Genomic DNA, 16,431 nt, shown 5'->3' on the forward strand with positions numbered 1-16,431 from the left:
AGGAAACCGGATTTCGTCTAAACGTGGGTTATGATGATGAAACATAGTTGACACACCATATTTCTACAATTTCTGATTATAGAGGAGGGTTTTGAAAAATTAAGGAGTAACGCAGGTATTTTCAATGTCATTTTTAATCCATATATTCATTACTTGAAGAATATTTATTTAAAAGCATTAGACAACATGACCGAGTTGGATCTCGGAATCATGATAGGGCAATGTGGATCACCACTGAAATATAGGGTCCTACTTAAGTAAATGTAAATGCATGGAAAAGGTGAAGAGATGAATTAAATTTTATAGATTATGCACAACCAATCAGTCAGGTTAATGAAATTGTTACTATTAAATGATCTTAAATCTCACACTAGCAGTTGATTTGCCTAATATTGTATTCCTAAAGTCATACTCTCTGCTATTGAGACTCTTTTGTTGGTATTGCTGTAGATACCCTTTTGATAAATAGCCATATCTTCTAATATGAGAATTTTATCTTAGTTAACAGGGTTTGACATTAATTATATTAACTTCTGTGAGTACGAGACCAGTCGGGCTACTTACCATAAATTTTACAAGCCTTGACCATAAATATGATAAAACCACTAGCTCTAACATATTTTGCAAATTTACTAAATGTGCTAGTTTTAATGAAATGAGTTTTGAAAAAATATTTTGATATTATATAAATAGTGCACGTTTTTGAGGGTAACAGTTGAAATTGACACCCCAAGGAAAACCATTGTCAACCAATGTGTCAGCGGAGGTTGACAATGGGTTTACGAGGGGTGTCAATTTCAACTGTTACCCTCAAAAATGTGCACTATTTATTTTATTATACTGAATGTCTTATTGATTTCGGATGTCATAAAAAAGATTCGGAGATCGTCGTTAAGTTCACGCTTAGAAAGCTTTCAAACTCCCTGCTTCTATTTTTCTCCATAAGAAAGCTTCGGAAAAGATTTACCAACCTCTTTATTGTTTGTTTGCTACTCAAAAAGTCCTTTATCATCTAAAGTTTGCACTCGCAAGGATGTTTCGTCTGTCGTTTGTTGTTTTCAAGTAAACTACATCGGATGCAAGCTTTTATTGACGTTGTTTATTCGGCTTCTTTCAAAAGCCCAACCGACGTTTTGAGAATTCTACGGTGAACCGCATGATTTGAACGCATGTGACATTTTTGTAATGTTACCCGTTGTCAAGTGTGTTGCTAATGCTGAGGGTAACATAACGGATTGTTAAATGCGTCTAAACCAATCACATTTTAGTATTTAACATGAAAGTATGATTTATAAAAGATATTGTTTAATGCATGCTAGGGATGATTGAATATCGATATGAAAAAATAAATATCTTGTAATAAAATGATTTATTATATACCCAACTGTTTGTCACTCAGTTTTACTATTGAATTTATGCAATCACGTGATGGTGTGATCCGACGTTCCGGATCACCACACTGTGGTTTTCTGAATCCATATCACCCCTCTCTGAAACTGATGATGTAGTGCACAGATAAATGACGTATTTATTCTCGCGCATCAAAAAGTTCCTTGACAAAATGGTTTGTTTATAATGTTTAAAAGTTATGCAGTTGATCCAAAAAGTTTTCTTTTATTATATTTTGCTAGTTGTAAAGGGGGTATATAATAAATTTATCATTATAACAGTAACTTGATCCGAAGAGCCGTATCACGTCTCGTTGACAGGCGCGGATCATCAGATCAAACTCGACGCTTCGCGTCTCATTTGATCTGATGATCCGCGCCTGTCAACTTGACGTGATACGACTCTTCGGATCAAGTTACTGGTATAATAATATAATATATATTGACAGTGCAACTGTTAGGGTGAGCACAGATACCTACATTGTACCTATTCAGTTTTAATTTAGATCGGCCGGGTCTTTAAACCACACATGACATTTGGTACCGTATGTCTAGAACTCTGAATTCACATGACGTCGTATGTAAGTTGCATTACCAAAACAAAATCTGAACATTGCTATAGTTTTAATTAAAAAAACAATTTACTGTTCTTCTGCAATAACCATTAAATCAATGTGATTTTATGTTTTGTCGAAATTGTAACTACTGCGACAATGAAGAGGCAAATCTAAAACTGAATAGGTACATTCACACAGGTGACTGCGGGAAAAAATCATTTAGATCTATGTGCAAAGTCTGAATTTTCTCTTCACCCAGGCATTGCTTTAGGAACTTGCAGTAACAAGCGGTGCTTCTCACCGCTTGCTGCGCTCGCTATGATATACTATAAAGCAACTTTTATTTGCGTGCGAGAATTATTCTAGAGTTTTGCGACCTACTTTAACTCGCGAATATTAATTGCTGCAAACCATTTATTTTGCTTTGTATTTGACGTAGAGAATAATTCCTCAGTCGCGTTGCGAATTGATTTCAAACTGACGAATCATGAATAGAAGATGACGTGAATAATAGTTGGTTTACAGTATTGTATTGATACACATCACTTTTCATTTTTGTTTTATAAAAAGTAATAAAATATAATTAATCAAAACTTATCACTGTAATATTTTTGAAAATAAATGCAAAGTTCAATGTTCAAACACAACCTTAATGAAATATCAATTTGTACTGTAAACATGGTACACAATTTTTTTGAAAATTAAGCAATTAAATGATGTGAATACTATGATTTTCAAGCACTATTTTAAAAAAAAAGGATATTTCAGATTGCTGTACCAGTTATCATGATATACTAGTATATCTGATTCTTTCATTACATTCCTACTGGACAAGTATCAACAATTTGACAGACTGTTCACTAAGTTGTGGCCAGTTGAGTCGGGTTAATTCAGACATGTGAATATAATATGAATCACTCTCTACCATCAGCTCATATATTCACCTCTGTCGTTGGCTCGCGTATATCACAGTGATAAGCACGAGAAATAATGCGTTTGTTTTACGCAGGTGAGTTAAGGCTAGATATAGGCATTTTTATGCAAATAATGTAATTAAAATGCCCAAGGACTATATCTATTATACAGACAAAGTTAAAATTTATTGTCTAATACATACTTAGTACCCACGACATGAGATAGCAAGTACACATTATGACGTCATTGTTCTGTACTACACAAGATTATAATGTATATCAACAAAAATGCTTCGGCGCAAAGGCATGCTCTATTTTATTTAACTGAAACAGGGTATATTTAGAAGCAAAATATTCCAAAGTTTGCTGGTATTGCTGCACAAATATCAGCAGCTCAGTTGTATAATTTCTATTTGTAATGTTTAAAGTTGAATAGGGGTAAAAATGTACAGTCCGGTATAAGTTTCCTCACATTCCGATCAAATGAGAAAATGCCTAGGATTTGTGCAGCAGTTTTATTAATCTATAGAATATTCTTCTTAGCATTATACAAATTTTATGTAAAAATAAATAGGGTAATCCCTTGCGCCGAAGCTGTTTTGCTGATGTGTTTATTACCTCCAGTAGGTAAGATCAGTGACGTCATAATATGACGTCATAATGTGTACTGGCTATAACATATCGTGGGTACTAAGTATGCATAAGAAAATAAATCAACACTTTCTCTGAATAATAAATATACCTCTTATGCGTTTTTATTAGCTCATTTGCATAGAAACGCCTATACCTAGCCTTAACTCACATGCGTAATTCATTATAATTAAATGTCTGAGCTAGTGATAGTCCTTAAAGATAGATATTTACTAAATGGATATAAAACTATTAGTTTAATTTGAAATAATCATTGAAATGCTATGTTTTTTATGATATGTCAAAAATCTTGACGCGAGCCCATTGCAGAGGTGTCTGAGAGAGGAACGAACGACAACTCTGCATAGGAGATTGAATATGAATATGTGAATATAATTATAAGCATTGTATAAAGATCAATACAATGAACTTCAATCATGTTTTATGAAATTACTTTATTGTAAATAATTATTTATTATTATAGGTCTGAATTCAATTTTTTTGTTTTAAAGATCTGCAGTCCTATATTTAAGATTAATATTCATATTCATTTGTGTTGAGGGTGTTAGGTTTGATTTTGCATTTGTATATAATTAATAAGCATTGTATAAAGATCAATCCAATGAACTTCAATCATGTAATTTAAAAAAATTGAATTCAGATCTATAGGCAACACCAATTTAATTTCTTGTTCGTTGGATATTTGATGAAAAAAGGTACGAGCGGGCATGTGCTAAAATAATAATATTATTACTTTTTTGTAGGCAAAATTCTTAGGTGGAGTGTGAAAAATTTTTAGCGGACAATTATATTTTTTCCTGATTTGCAGAGTAAGCAGATTTAAAATACGAAAAATAGAGCAGAAATGGAATAGAAAATAGCACAGAATTTCCACGGTGCGGGAAATTGAAATTAATATTTTTGTATAGTTTTGCTTAAATACTAGTGTGCGGGTCTGATGAACAAAAAATTTTATTGGTGTGGCCATAATAATAAATTATTTTTTACAATAAAGTAATTTCATAAAAATATTGATTTTGTTGAAATGTACTTGATATAAAATGAGATCTTCCGACATGTCTTTGTCGACTGGGGAAGGGGGGGGGGGGGAGGGTTTTAATTTGGTGCAAAAAAACAGGAAACTAAACTGTTTTGATTAGTTAGATTGGTACATGGTGTAACGCACTCCATATGTCTCTATTACTCTTCTGATTAAGATTAGAAAAAAAAAAATCCTGAACCTGTTATATTTTTAAAAGAAAAGTTAGGACTGAATTCTATTTTGACAAGAATATCTTACATTATAATTACATACAACATTAATTTTTCTAGGCTCCTGTTTTGTTTTTTTTGTTTTTTTTTTTCTTCTAGTCAGAAGCTGTTTCTTTAATTTACTGTACATAATATCTTTTTAAATTAAGTCACATTAAAATGCCTTGAAATTGAATGATATTTCTTGACTCTCTTAAACCCCATTACTCATTGACAATAACAATTTCCCTTTCTGTAGTAATCACTTGTAGAGTGTATCTTAAAGATGGAGCAATTCACACTACCTCTGTCATGTGCCCACTATGTAGACCTGCCCCCAGGATCATGGATCAGCAAATTTAATTAATTAAACTTAAATTTCTATCATCTGTAACTATTACTGTGAAATGGAACTTTTTACAGACATAGCAGTTTGATGATGCAATTTTGAATAGCATATTTATCTTGGACTGTTTGTCTGACTTCTAAAACAAACAGATTTTGACTTAATAAGATGTTTTATGATCCTGGGGCCTGAAGGGATTTCTTAGTAATTATGGCATTTGTGTGGAATATAATTTGAAACATGATTAATGATAGCAACCCAAAAATAGATATGAAGTCACCAAAACATTTGATTTTTTGTTAAGTGCATTCATACTTACCTATGATCATCATCATGTGCATTGTGTTTGACAACATACTGTATATTTCTGTCACTTAATGATCATATTACAATATATTTATTAAGAGCACATAATTATATATTCTTTTATATTTGTAATAATAAGTGTATATTCATAAGCACAGACAGGTAGCCAAATGATTTCTAATAATTAGTTATTACACCTCATTATTCAGTGTACCAGAAAAGCAGACATGTTGCCCTGAGGGGCATATTTCATCATTCATCTGATCAAACAGGAAGCGAAGAGAATACATGTGCATGCATATTTTAAGATTGACATTCAGGTCTATGTAAACAATTGGTGCTACATGTATATTGTACAAATATATATCTGTTGAACTTGAAAGGCGAGAACTTCTTTCACAAAATAATTATTCTAAAAAGAAATGATAGGTTTTGACTGATATGAGTTGACATATTCATTGATAAGAATTAACCAAGATTGCATCATGCTGTATATATATATCTAGAAACTGATTGTTTACAACATACTTAGCTATTGTGAATATTTATTGAATTCAATTTCAAAATAATTTGGATTTTTAATTTTCTTCAGTATGGATGTCAATGGTTTGACTGAGAAAATGGCATCTACATCTGTTTCACTTTCACCAGAAGAGAAATTGGAGATCATCAAAAGGAACCTGCAGGTATACAGACCAATTAATCAAAACTATAAAGGATATTCTTGAAGAGTTCTTTTTCTCATGAATTAGAAATACACTGTAACTCACTGACCATTATATGAAATACATTATACTAGTGTTTTGGCTGTAGTCTAAAAAGGCAAAATAGTTGTTGAACTTTTTGAGCATAACTGTATATCAAGAAGAGATTGTGTTCATTCATTGCAGGCTTTTCATGTTATGAACAAAAATATTTGGTATAGTACACCTCTGAATTTAGTGGGAAAGTGAATCAATTAATAAGTGTTAATACAATGAGGTATTGTAATTAAGCATGTCAAGTCAATTTAGATAAGTCTTATGGATCACAGTAAAACATTTCATTAAAAGTGAACAGACTGAGATTCAAAATTATTTGGAACAACACACTCTGTAGTCTGTACTAGAATAACTGAATTTGATGAATTAAGAAAGTAGAAAAGCAATATAAAACTGTTGTCCTTAGAGAATTGTTATAACAACCTTTTTCTCTATAAATCTAATACATAACTGAAAAGATTTGACAATTTCTAATGGTGATGTAAAGCCCAAGTAAATTAGATACACTCCTGTAACTTCAGTAAACAATGTTTACAAATCAATACATGTACACATGGATTTTACTTCTTTTACGCCTCTAAATATAAATATTATCTGACATATTCTTTTCACAAAAAGCACTGACAAAATAAAGATATATTTATATGCAAGTTATAAATGTTTCCAATATGATCATGATGATAAACAGTCAAACCTCATTATACTGAACTCGATGGAGTCAAGAAAAAAACTTTGAGGTATCTGAGGATTTGAGATTTTAGGGTAATATACTTGAGGAATAAGTGGTTGGGACTTCTCAATCACTTAGACATAACCACAGTATTTGGGATACTGAAGTTCAACTGTATTTTGAATTGTTGTAGGAAATAATAGGAGAGGAGAAGCTAAAAACCATTCTTAAGGAGAGAGATGTGAAGGTTTACTGGGGGACAGCCACTACGGGGAAACCCCACGTGGCATACTTTGTCCCCATGTCTAAGATAGCCGACTTCCTCAGGGCCGGATGTGAGGTAAGTAAAAGTATTGACTGTTGCTCTTTCAACTACAATATAGTTCGAAGTGCAGTTTTCTGTAAAAGCAGGAAGAATCGGGTAAAGTGCAAATGATATATTGCTACATAAGCTGATAATGGTTATTTACTTATTTGAATTTGTTGAAAGAAAAGTTGAGGTCATCACATTTATCATTAAGTTCATTTGTTAGTTTGCCATCTATGTCTTTTTCTAGTAAAACAAAATATGAAAAAGATATGTCAGACTCTATGGTGACTTCTTTCAAGTTCAGCGACATAATTACATGGAATCAATGAATAATTGTTAATTGATAAAACATTGTCTTTATTTGTAAACATTGAATTTAATACCTTAATTTCCTCTTTTTTTCAGGTAACCATTCTGTTTGCAGACTTACATGCTTACCTAGACAATATGAAGGCCCCCTGGGATCTGCTGAGTTTACGAGTCCAGTACTATGAGAGAGTCATCAAAGCCATGCTCAAATCTATAGGGGTTCCCCTAGACAAACTGAAGTTTGTGAAGGGCTCAGACTACCAGCTCAGCAAGTAAGTAGATAAGTTCATTGTATAGGAAAGTTTAGTATAGCATTATTGTTAAGATATTTCCCATTTTTAAAATTTTAGAAATTTATAGAAAAATTTCAGAGGGTGAGAAGAACGATTAATGTTTCAACCTTAAATAATGATAAAAAAAAGTGGAGTTTTTTTTTTTTAATATTTTTTTTTCTGATTACAAGGTTGCAATAAACTCATTAGAACTTGACTTTGTCTTGACACAGTACATATGTAGACTACATGAACATGCATCGGACATGCAGATAGGGTGACATCATACTCAAAATTTTTGTATGAATGCAATCAATTATTAATAATGAATCCAATTTTAATCAGATTAATGTATTAGAAATAATTAATACATATGTTAATGTACAATATGTCCTAGGATCACAAAAAAGGTTGATTCAATCATCTTTAAGTTGTCCATATTTAAATATGAACATAAGGAAGTATACTGATTTTGACTTAAGTCTTCTTTCATGGTCTATGGCTAGACGATATTTCTTTTCTGAGAGGTTTCAGCAGTTATATGATTTATCATGTGCTTCAGTGTACATATATAACCTCTACACCAAAAAAATGACAGGAATATCTTTTAATAATATTGCCATATTTATAACAGAAAAAATAAAGATATGAAGTGGAAACTTTTACAATGTGGAAATGTTGACAAAATTGATGAATTTCTTAAAGTCATCAAAGTTTCATCTCGCCGACTTTCATATTCCTCTTAAAGAGAGCACTGTTTAAATACTTGAAAATTGTCATTTTCTATTTTGCCTTTTTTCTTATATGGAATTTGTCAAATATTTCACAAACCTTCAACAAATTCATTATACCGGTAACCACTTTAATTTACAATATCTCTCTAATATAAGGATGAATTACATATTTATTTTCTCTGCAGAGAGTACACTCTGGATGTGTACAGAATGTCATCTATGGTAACAGAACACGATGCCAAGAAAGCGGGGGCTGAGGTAGTCAAGCAGGTGGGGAATCCCCTCCTAAGTGGCCTCCTATACCCAGGACTGCAGGTATCAGTGCTGACTGTGCTAACAAACTTAATTGATTTACAAAATTGTCTATGAATAAGGCAAATACATGTAATATGTTATTAAATACTGAAATCAGAAATAATGAAATTTAAGTATTTACAAGACCAAATTTTTAACAGACCAAGTGTAGTTTTTTAAGGCACAATTTTATAAAATTAATGTAGATTTTCTGGGTAATGTTTAAATGAAATTTGAATTGAATTTTCATATTTGTTAGGCTCTAGATGAGGAGTACTTAAAGGTTGATGCTCAATTTGGAGGTGTAGATCAGAGGAAAATCTTCACATTTGCTGAAAAGGTTGGTTTGAGGTCTGACGACATGTTGGTCGAATATCTGTTTTGTATTTCTTCGTAAAATACAACAGATTAATCATTATTATCACTTATTTCTGTTTTTTTAAATTGTTTTCAAAATGTCTAAGTAGACAAAGACACAAAAAATTGTGATATTGACAATACTAGTGATTTCCAATAGGATTCTATAGTAAATAACATCCTCAGGAGAAGAACTTGTAAGTTGTAAGAAGTTCTTAACACAAAAGGATTAGAAACAAGTTCTTAGAACTTGTTTCTAATCCTTTTGTGTTAAACAATAAAATATGTTCAAATCAAAATCCTCTGGTATCTTGCAAAAATGCCTGGTAAGGTACATTAATTTTTTGCAAGGAAACTTGATTAAGTAGCAATTATTGAGGAACTAAAATACAAATTTTAATGCAAAGAGTGAACCCCATACATGGAAAATTGAAAGGTGAATTTTCTAAAATCAGTGTTTAATGATGTGGTGTTAATCAATATTTAATGAAAAGTTGAAAATGAAAATTATTTTAAATTTTATTGTTTTTCAGTACCTACCTCATTTAGGGTACACAAAAAGAATTCATCTCATGAATCCTATGGGTAAGTTAACTTCTGAAACATTGAGTTCATTCTAAATCTTTGTAACAAATAATTTATATACTGTACATGTATAATTACCAGTTACGTAACAGAGAATATGATAAAATTTGAAAATATTTTCTCAGGCTGAGCTTTGTATGCTTGATGGTTATAAAAGTATAAAGATACATTTCACATATGTATTTCAGACAATCTTAAAGTTCATGGTACTGAACTATGTGTAAGATAAAAATATTGATGTGTCTAAGATTTTTCATTGATTGAATTTAATCATGGATTAAACTTCTACAACAAAGAGTATCAATCTGAAAAGATAATATGATACATAAATGTATAAATATGTTTACTGTTGTATGAAATTTCAAGAAATCCTTATAAGCAAGTTTAACTCAATACTTGAACTAGTAAAGTTTAAATGAATGCCAGTGAAATGAGAAACAAGGCTCACTTAAAGTATTGGTATTTATTAATATTCTGAATTTTTCTAGAAAATTAATATTAATTTTAATGAACTACATTATGACGTTAATTGTTAATATTCTGTTTTGATTACCCACAGTGCCTGGGCTGACGGGGGACAAAATGAGTTCCTCCGTGGAGGATTCTAAGATTGATTTACTGGATTCCCCCGCTGCTCTGAAAAAGAAGCTGAAGAAAGCCTTCTGTGAGCCGGGCAATGTGAAGGATAATGGTGTCTTGTCCTTCTGTCAACATGTATTGTTCCCACTCAGAGCTAAAGAAGGTGAGGGTATTGTTAAGATTTTATGTTGTGATACAATGTATACTAGCCCAAATATCAAAATTTTTTTAAAAAAATGCTGTGATGGGGTAATAAAAACTATATTAGAGGGGTTGAGATTTTAAACTTGTATGCATACGTGTACGTGTGCACAAACTTTGACGTACACGTACACGTTTATCGTAATTTGTTGAGATTTTAATGATGTGTAACATGAACGTGTAGACTGCAATTGGTGTCTCTGTTTCAACTATTTAGTAGTTTTGTGACATTAGTTTGACTTTATTTAGTGAACAAAACATGGTTAAAATAATCTATACTTATAAATTAATAAATTTTGCAAATAAACTCCGAAACGGGTGCACCAGAGTTCTTACTTACTCCTCTAAGAATACACACGATACAAGATGATGTCCATAAACTATATTTAGATTTCACTTGCATTGTAAGTATCGTACATTAAATTAAAAGTCTACTTTTATTTTCTATAAACAGCCATGAAATAGCAAAAATGTGAGTACGGTGGCGTTTTCGGTTGGCGGATCTAAGTTACTGGCAATTTTTAATGAAACTGACAACAAGCAATCGTTTATTTATTTCATTAAACGTCATTACTGAATTATTCAATCAAAACTTGATTTAAATGATATAAAAGAAATAAGTTGTGATAACCGATTAAAAAGGAAAATGTGCAAATTATTTTCGTCATTGACCGATCGTAATATTGACGGAAGCTTCTAGAACATCATTAGCATCGAGCCCGATGTTAAAAAGAAAAACGAGGCGATTAATATAGCTGCTTTAACATAAAAAAAGCTTTTGTGTAAATGGTCATTGATATAATGGTAAAACATTGATAACACTGTAAGTTGTGAATATATTTATATATCGAAAGACTATTACATATATGTAGTAGGTTTTCCTAATAAATTTATCGCTAAAATTTGTATATATATATATTCCTCACTGAGAGCATCGTGGCAACGATCCCGAAGTACAATTTGTACTGCGTAATAAAGTTGCTTACATGAAAAGAGAATATTAATGAATAAGGCATTATTCAAATACAATTATGCTGTAAAATTTTGTGCTTTAATCAATACATTTCAGTTTTTCCTGAATACAGTCTTTTGTATCAAATACTCGGCCTATTTTCCAGTGGCAGATCCAGGAATCTTGAGAAGGGGGGGGGGACCAGTTTGGGGTTGGGGTAGGGGCCCACGGACACACCGAAAAAAATTGATTTATTAAATTTTATGTATATTTTGGACACAAAACGAGAGGGGGGCTGGGCCCCCTCTCTAAATTCGCCAGTGTATTCATAGGGCGTTAAATATAAAAGCTAATTTTTACACAGGTACTTGGGCCTTGGATTATAAATATGTATGTACCTTATTGATATTTAAAAAAAGAGGTAAGGTACAGTTTTTACATATCAATAAGGCACATACATATTTAAACCAAGACCCAAGTACCTGTGAATTTTTACCAAAAAAAAATCTATTTCTCAGAAAAATGCGCATATTCACTGCTTTTATTCTTGACGGAAATGAATAAGAGCATCTGAAGTACAATATTAACATAATATATACAATATCCATAACATAGTATATAACAGGTTTCACAATAAACGTCAATTAATGATATTGTTATTTAAGTTTTACAAAGGGGGGGGGGGGGGGGTTAGAGAGGTACTTCATGCGGGATTTTGAACAAAGTATTTCTTCCTGCTATAAGCCTGTAGGCTGTCAGTAGAAACTACAATGTATATATTATTAGATTTTTTCTGTCGGTAGTGGTATAAATTCAATTCCCCGCGCTTGCGCAGGATTTCATCTAGTTGTTTAAAAATAAATTGACAAGTTTTTATTGAAAAAGCTGCAAGTTTACACCTACGTGTAGATGCCTTTTTACAAGTTGTAGGAACATGTAGAAAACTTATCAAAACCAAAACTGATGACCTAATACGCAAGAAATTTAGGGAATTCCCCCTACTAGACGTACACGTACACGTATGAAATCTCAACCTCTCTATTGTGAAAAACTTGGCTGACATATCATAAATTAGCTAGGGAATAGGCTTCTCTCTTGGTTTCAATTTACATCAAATTTACCACCTACAAATGTACTGATCAATACTTGTCTTTTAATTTGAAACATTTTTGTAAAATTGATATTGAGCGTAGATTATCTCCCTTTAACCACTGACAGTTTGTATTTTTCTTGTTTACAATGTGTTTGTTATTCTGTAGGTTTCCTTGTAACCAGGAAGCCAGAGTTTGGTGGGGACTCACTGTACGCCACCTATGATGACTTAGAAAAGGCATTTGCTAAAGAGGTATTTAAAGAAAGAAAAGAATTTATTGTTGAAGATTGTATCCAATAGCCTTAGCTCATACTGTACAAATGGAAGACAATTTTTAGAAATCAATAATTATGCAGTTCCCTATAAATGAAAGAATATGACAGGTTTGGGATACACATCTTCATACATACATGTTTATGATTTCCTATCAAGAAGTTATTTTAAAATATTTAAAGCATTTAAAACTGTTTTAATAGATGCAGTTTACCAAATATTTCGATATTTATTAGTCAGAGTATATATCTCATAAATATATATTATTTTAATATTTAAGACTTATTCATCAGCGAAAAAAATACTTTACAAGAATATTTATAATGGCAAATTTACATATTTGAATTTTAATAGGAAGTACATCCTGGAGATCTGAAGGTTGCAGTGGAAGGATATTTAAATGAGCTGCTGGAACCAATCAGAAAAGAGTTTGAGTCAGCTGAGAACAAAAAACTGGTGGCCCAGGCTTACCCTGTAGAGAAGAAAAGTAAGGGAGCTTACTCTTGATGCATTTGTGTTTTAGGCTTAAACTAAAAAAAAAATAATTAAAACAAAATAAATACTATCAATGTCTTAATTTGATTTCAATTTTTTGGGTAAATCTTATTTACCTCTCTGATTAAAAAAAATATTTTTTTTCTGATTTAATATTATATCAAGAAAAGAAAAACACACCTGAGTAAGACATACATGTAATTCAAAAATTAAATACTGAGCAGATGTTATGTGATTTTTTTTCATTTACATGTATTTTTAAAAGTGTTATGTTAAAAGCATGTGTGAAACTTACAGTACTTTTTAGATTGCGTGTGTGTATGTTTGTTTTATCTTTAATTATGGATGTTTAAATACATGTAGTACTTTTATTTTACAGAGAAGCCAGGCACTCAGCCGGCAGCTGGTGGGACAGGAGAACTCGCTCCTTCATTATTAGATCTACGAGTCGGCAAAATCCTGGAGGTCAAAAAGGTCAATTGTGTTCACATTTTTCTAGCTACATTAATATTGATGTCAATTTGTTTTTTCATATTTACTCTAAGTTATTTTTTAAAAAAATAATCAGACTGAGTATTTTATGAATCTAAACCTAGAAAGTAATTGGTCACAAGTCTTCACATATGATATTAAACACAGCAAGATAATAATAAATATATTTTCTCATAATATTTTTGTAAACTTAAAAAATCGTTAAATGTATCTTAAATAGTTGTCACTTTTCATTCTTTGAGAAGTATCGGATTGTTGAGTCAGTGTACACAAAAACAAGTTTTTTAGAGAAATATTTTTGATAATAATTTTTGACTTTTTTTTTCTGTGTGTAGCGTGTAGCATCCATACACATACTCACTGGAATTACATAGAAAAATTTGAAAAATATTTTTTTTTTTAATAATTGTTGATTTTCCTCTGTGTATAGCATCCTGATGCTGAGTCTCTGTACATAGAAACAGTGGACATTGGGGAGGAGAAGCCGCGGACAGTGGTCAGTGGTCTGGCTGGACTGTACCCTATGGAGAACCTGCATGAGAGACTGGGGGTGTTCCTGTGTAATCTCAAGGCAGTCAAAATGAGGGGCGTGGAATCCCAGGCCATGCTTATGTGTGCCTCAGTGTAAGTTATTAAGTAAATATATATGATGAGTGCTTTTTAACAAATGCACTAATTATCATTACATAATACATGCATATATTTGCATGTTATTAATTTCATGAATTAAATGAAGAAACTATACAGTCATGTGGGGTTTATTTCTGTGGTACCATGACAGCATACTGTAAGCGTATTACATTTGGCTACATGTATTCTTTTTAGTGCTTTTGGCGGAAAGAAACTTCAGCTAATTCATTACAATGCTAAATGTCTTGCATTGATATACATAGATAAGAACATTAAGAAATGTGCTAAATCAAATGTACGCTAACTTGTTCAAAAATCAATTTCCACCAAATATCGCAAACGCTAAATAAAATACATTTACAGTATTATTAACACTAAATGAAATGTGTATAATAGCATTTGGGCATCGGAAATTATTGACTATATTTAATTACCCCATGTATGAAATTCAGGTTGTCAGAACAAGTGACCAACACAGTTTTGTATCATTTTGAATGTATTCATTATTTATATCAGAACTAAACCTGTTCTGTTTTGCATACCAACTTTCAGTTCACTTAATTAAAATTAGTCATCTGTCTTAATTATTCAAAACCATGTACTAGGAGCATATTTATGAGAACTTTTCTCTTATTTTTGTGCATTAACTTGAATGTATACAGCAGAAAAATTAATGTTCTAATAATGTTTTATTTTTGGTTTAATATCAAAAGTTCCTGTGAAGAACTAATACAAATCTCAGGTTTCCCCTCTTTGTGTTGTAGAGATGAGCCGCGGGCTGTAGAACCTTTAGATCCACCCCAGGGAAGTGCCCCGGGGGACAGGGTTGTGTTTGAAGGATTTGAGGAGGGAACCCCTGAAGAAGAATTAAAACCCAAGAAGAAAGTCTGGGAAAAATTACAGGTACAGTGTTAGAGGGAAAAATTACAGGTACAGTGTTAGAGGGAAAAATTACAGGTACAGGGTTAGAGGGAAAAATTACAGGTACAGTGTTAGAGGGAAAAATTACAGGTACAGTGTTAGAGGGAAAAATTACAGGTACAGTGTTAGAGGGAAAAATTACAGGTACAGTGTTAGAGGGAAAAATTACAGGTACAGTGTTAGAGGGAAAAATTACAGGTACAGTGTTAGAGGGAAAAATTACAGGTACAGGGTTAGAGGGAAAAATTACAGGTACAGGGTTAGAGGGAAAAATTACAGGTACAGTGTTAGAGTGGACTCTTCACATACTTAAATTTCACATGTCATATTGTAAACAAAATAATATTTGCAGCAACATTTATTCATTTGTAAGTTTTGAATGTTGTGTAATTTTTGCGATTGAAGAAACATTAATATAAAGGCACAATTAAATGTGAAATGGTTAGCAGCAAGAGATATTCACCAAGTAAACAAAGATCGTAAAAACGTGTAAATATCTCTCGCACATGAATAAAAGTGTATGTCTGAGTGAGATTTTGCTAAGGTAATATTTTCTTTACTTGTAGGTGGATTTGAGAGTGGACGGGGACAGTAAAGCTGAATGGCAGGGCCACATAATGAAAACAAAACTAGGAAACGTCACAGCTAACAGTCTAAAATGTGTTCCTATCAAGTGATAGAAAAAAAGACTTCATTTAGAGACCACAGTGCTTTGTTATTTATTATCATTTTGTTTCTTTATGACAAAAACAATTTTTGTGAAGTCACCCAATCTTATACAATCTACTTCGTTTTTTAATTATCTCTGGGTATGACCATTATTTCTGCAAAAATGAGAATTAAAGTGTATTCATAAATTAATATTTTTTACACTTTGGAGCTTGTTTTATTTTTGGTGCATATATCGAAGATATTTTGGAGATTTGTAAATTGAATTTTACTGTTTTATTTAATACATTTAAATAAATTTTTCAAGACCACCTGGGAATGAAGCTTATTGTTTTTTATAGGTTCATACAAATAAATGTAAGTCAAGGCTTTGGGAGGCAATTTGTTTAATGTGATGACAGAGTAACATATAGGTAGCACATGACATGTGTTCTTATATTCA

At 31.7% G+C, this 16,431-nt stretch overlaps 1 protein-coding gene across 2 annotated transcripts; it reads left to right on the forward strand.

Moving 5' to 3' along the window:
- LOC133176207 (tyrosine--tRNA ligase, cytoplasmic-like) lies at positions 1-16,016 on the forward strand. 2 transcript variants are annotated; one of them, XM_061311367.1, is made up of 14 exons: positions 1-106; positions 5,985-6,078; positions 7,017-7,163; positions 7,539-7,714; positions 8,634-8,763; positions 9,002-9,082; positions 9,633-9,684; positions 10,244-10,426; positions 12,676-12,761; positions 13,137-13,269; positions 13,657-13,751; positions 14,200-14,393; positions 15,164-15,302; positions 15,887-16,016. In XM_061311367.1, exons 2-14 carry the CDS (start codon positions 5,986-5,988, stop codon positions 15,995-15,997), a joined length of 1,620 nt encoding a protein of 539 aa, XP_061167351.1. In that variant the 5' UTR covers positions 1-106; position 5,985; the 3' UTR covers positions 15,998-16,016. The 2 variants fall into 2 exon arrangements, with proteins under 2 accessions (XP_061167351.1, XP_061167350.1); XM_061311366.1 differs by having other exon boundaries at positions 12-115.
- The last annotated feature ends 415 nt before the right edge of the window (positions 16,017-16,431 follow it).

The sequence above is a fragment of the Saccostrea echinata genome, unplaced genomic scaffold (assembly GCF_033153115.1).
Source record: "Saccostrea echinata isolate AGI-Se365-2 ecotype Australia unplaced genomic scaffold, CSIRO_AGI_Sech_v1 ptg000072l, whole genome shotgun sequence".
Lineage (NCBI taxonomy): Eukaryota > Metazoa > Mollusca > Bivalvia > Ostreida > Ostreidae > Saccostrea > Saccostrea echinata.

Excerpts from the sequence above, each read along its gene's own strand:
- LOC133176207 (XM_061311367.1), top strand. The coding sequence starts at position 5,986 with ATGGATGTCAATGGTTTGACTGAGAAAATGGCATCTACATCTGTTTCA. Across the intron at positions 9,685-10,243 it reads TCATCTCATGAATCCTATGG|TGCCTGGGCTGACGGGGGAC; the intron begins GTAAGTTAACTT and ends GATTACCCACAG. Across the intron at positions 13,752-14,199 it reads AAATCCTGGAGGTCAAAAAG|CATCCTGATGCTGAGTCTCT; the intron begins GTCAATTGTGTT and ends CTCTGTGTATAG.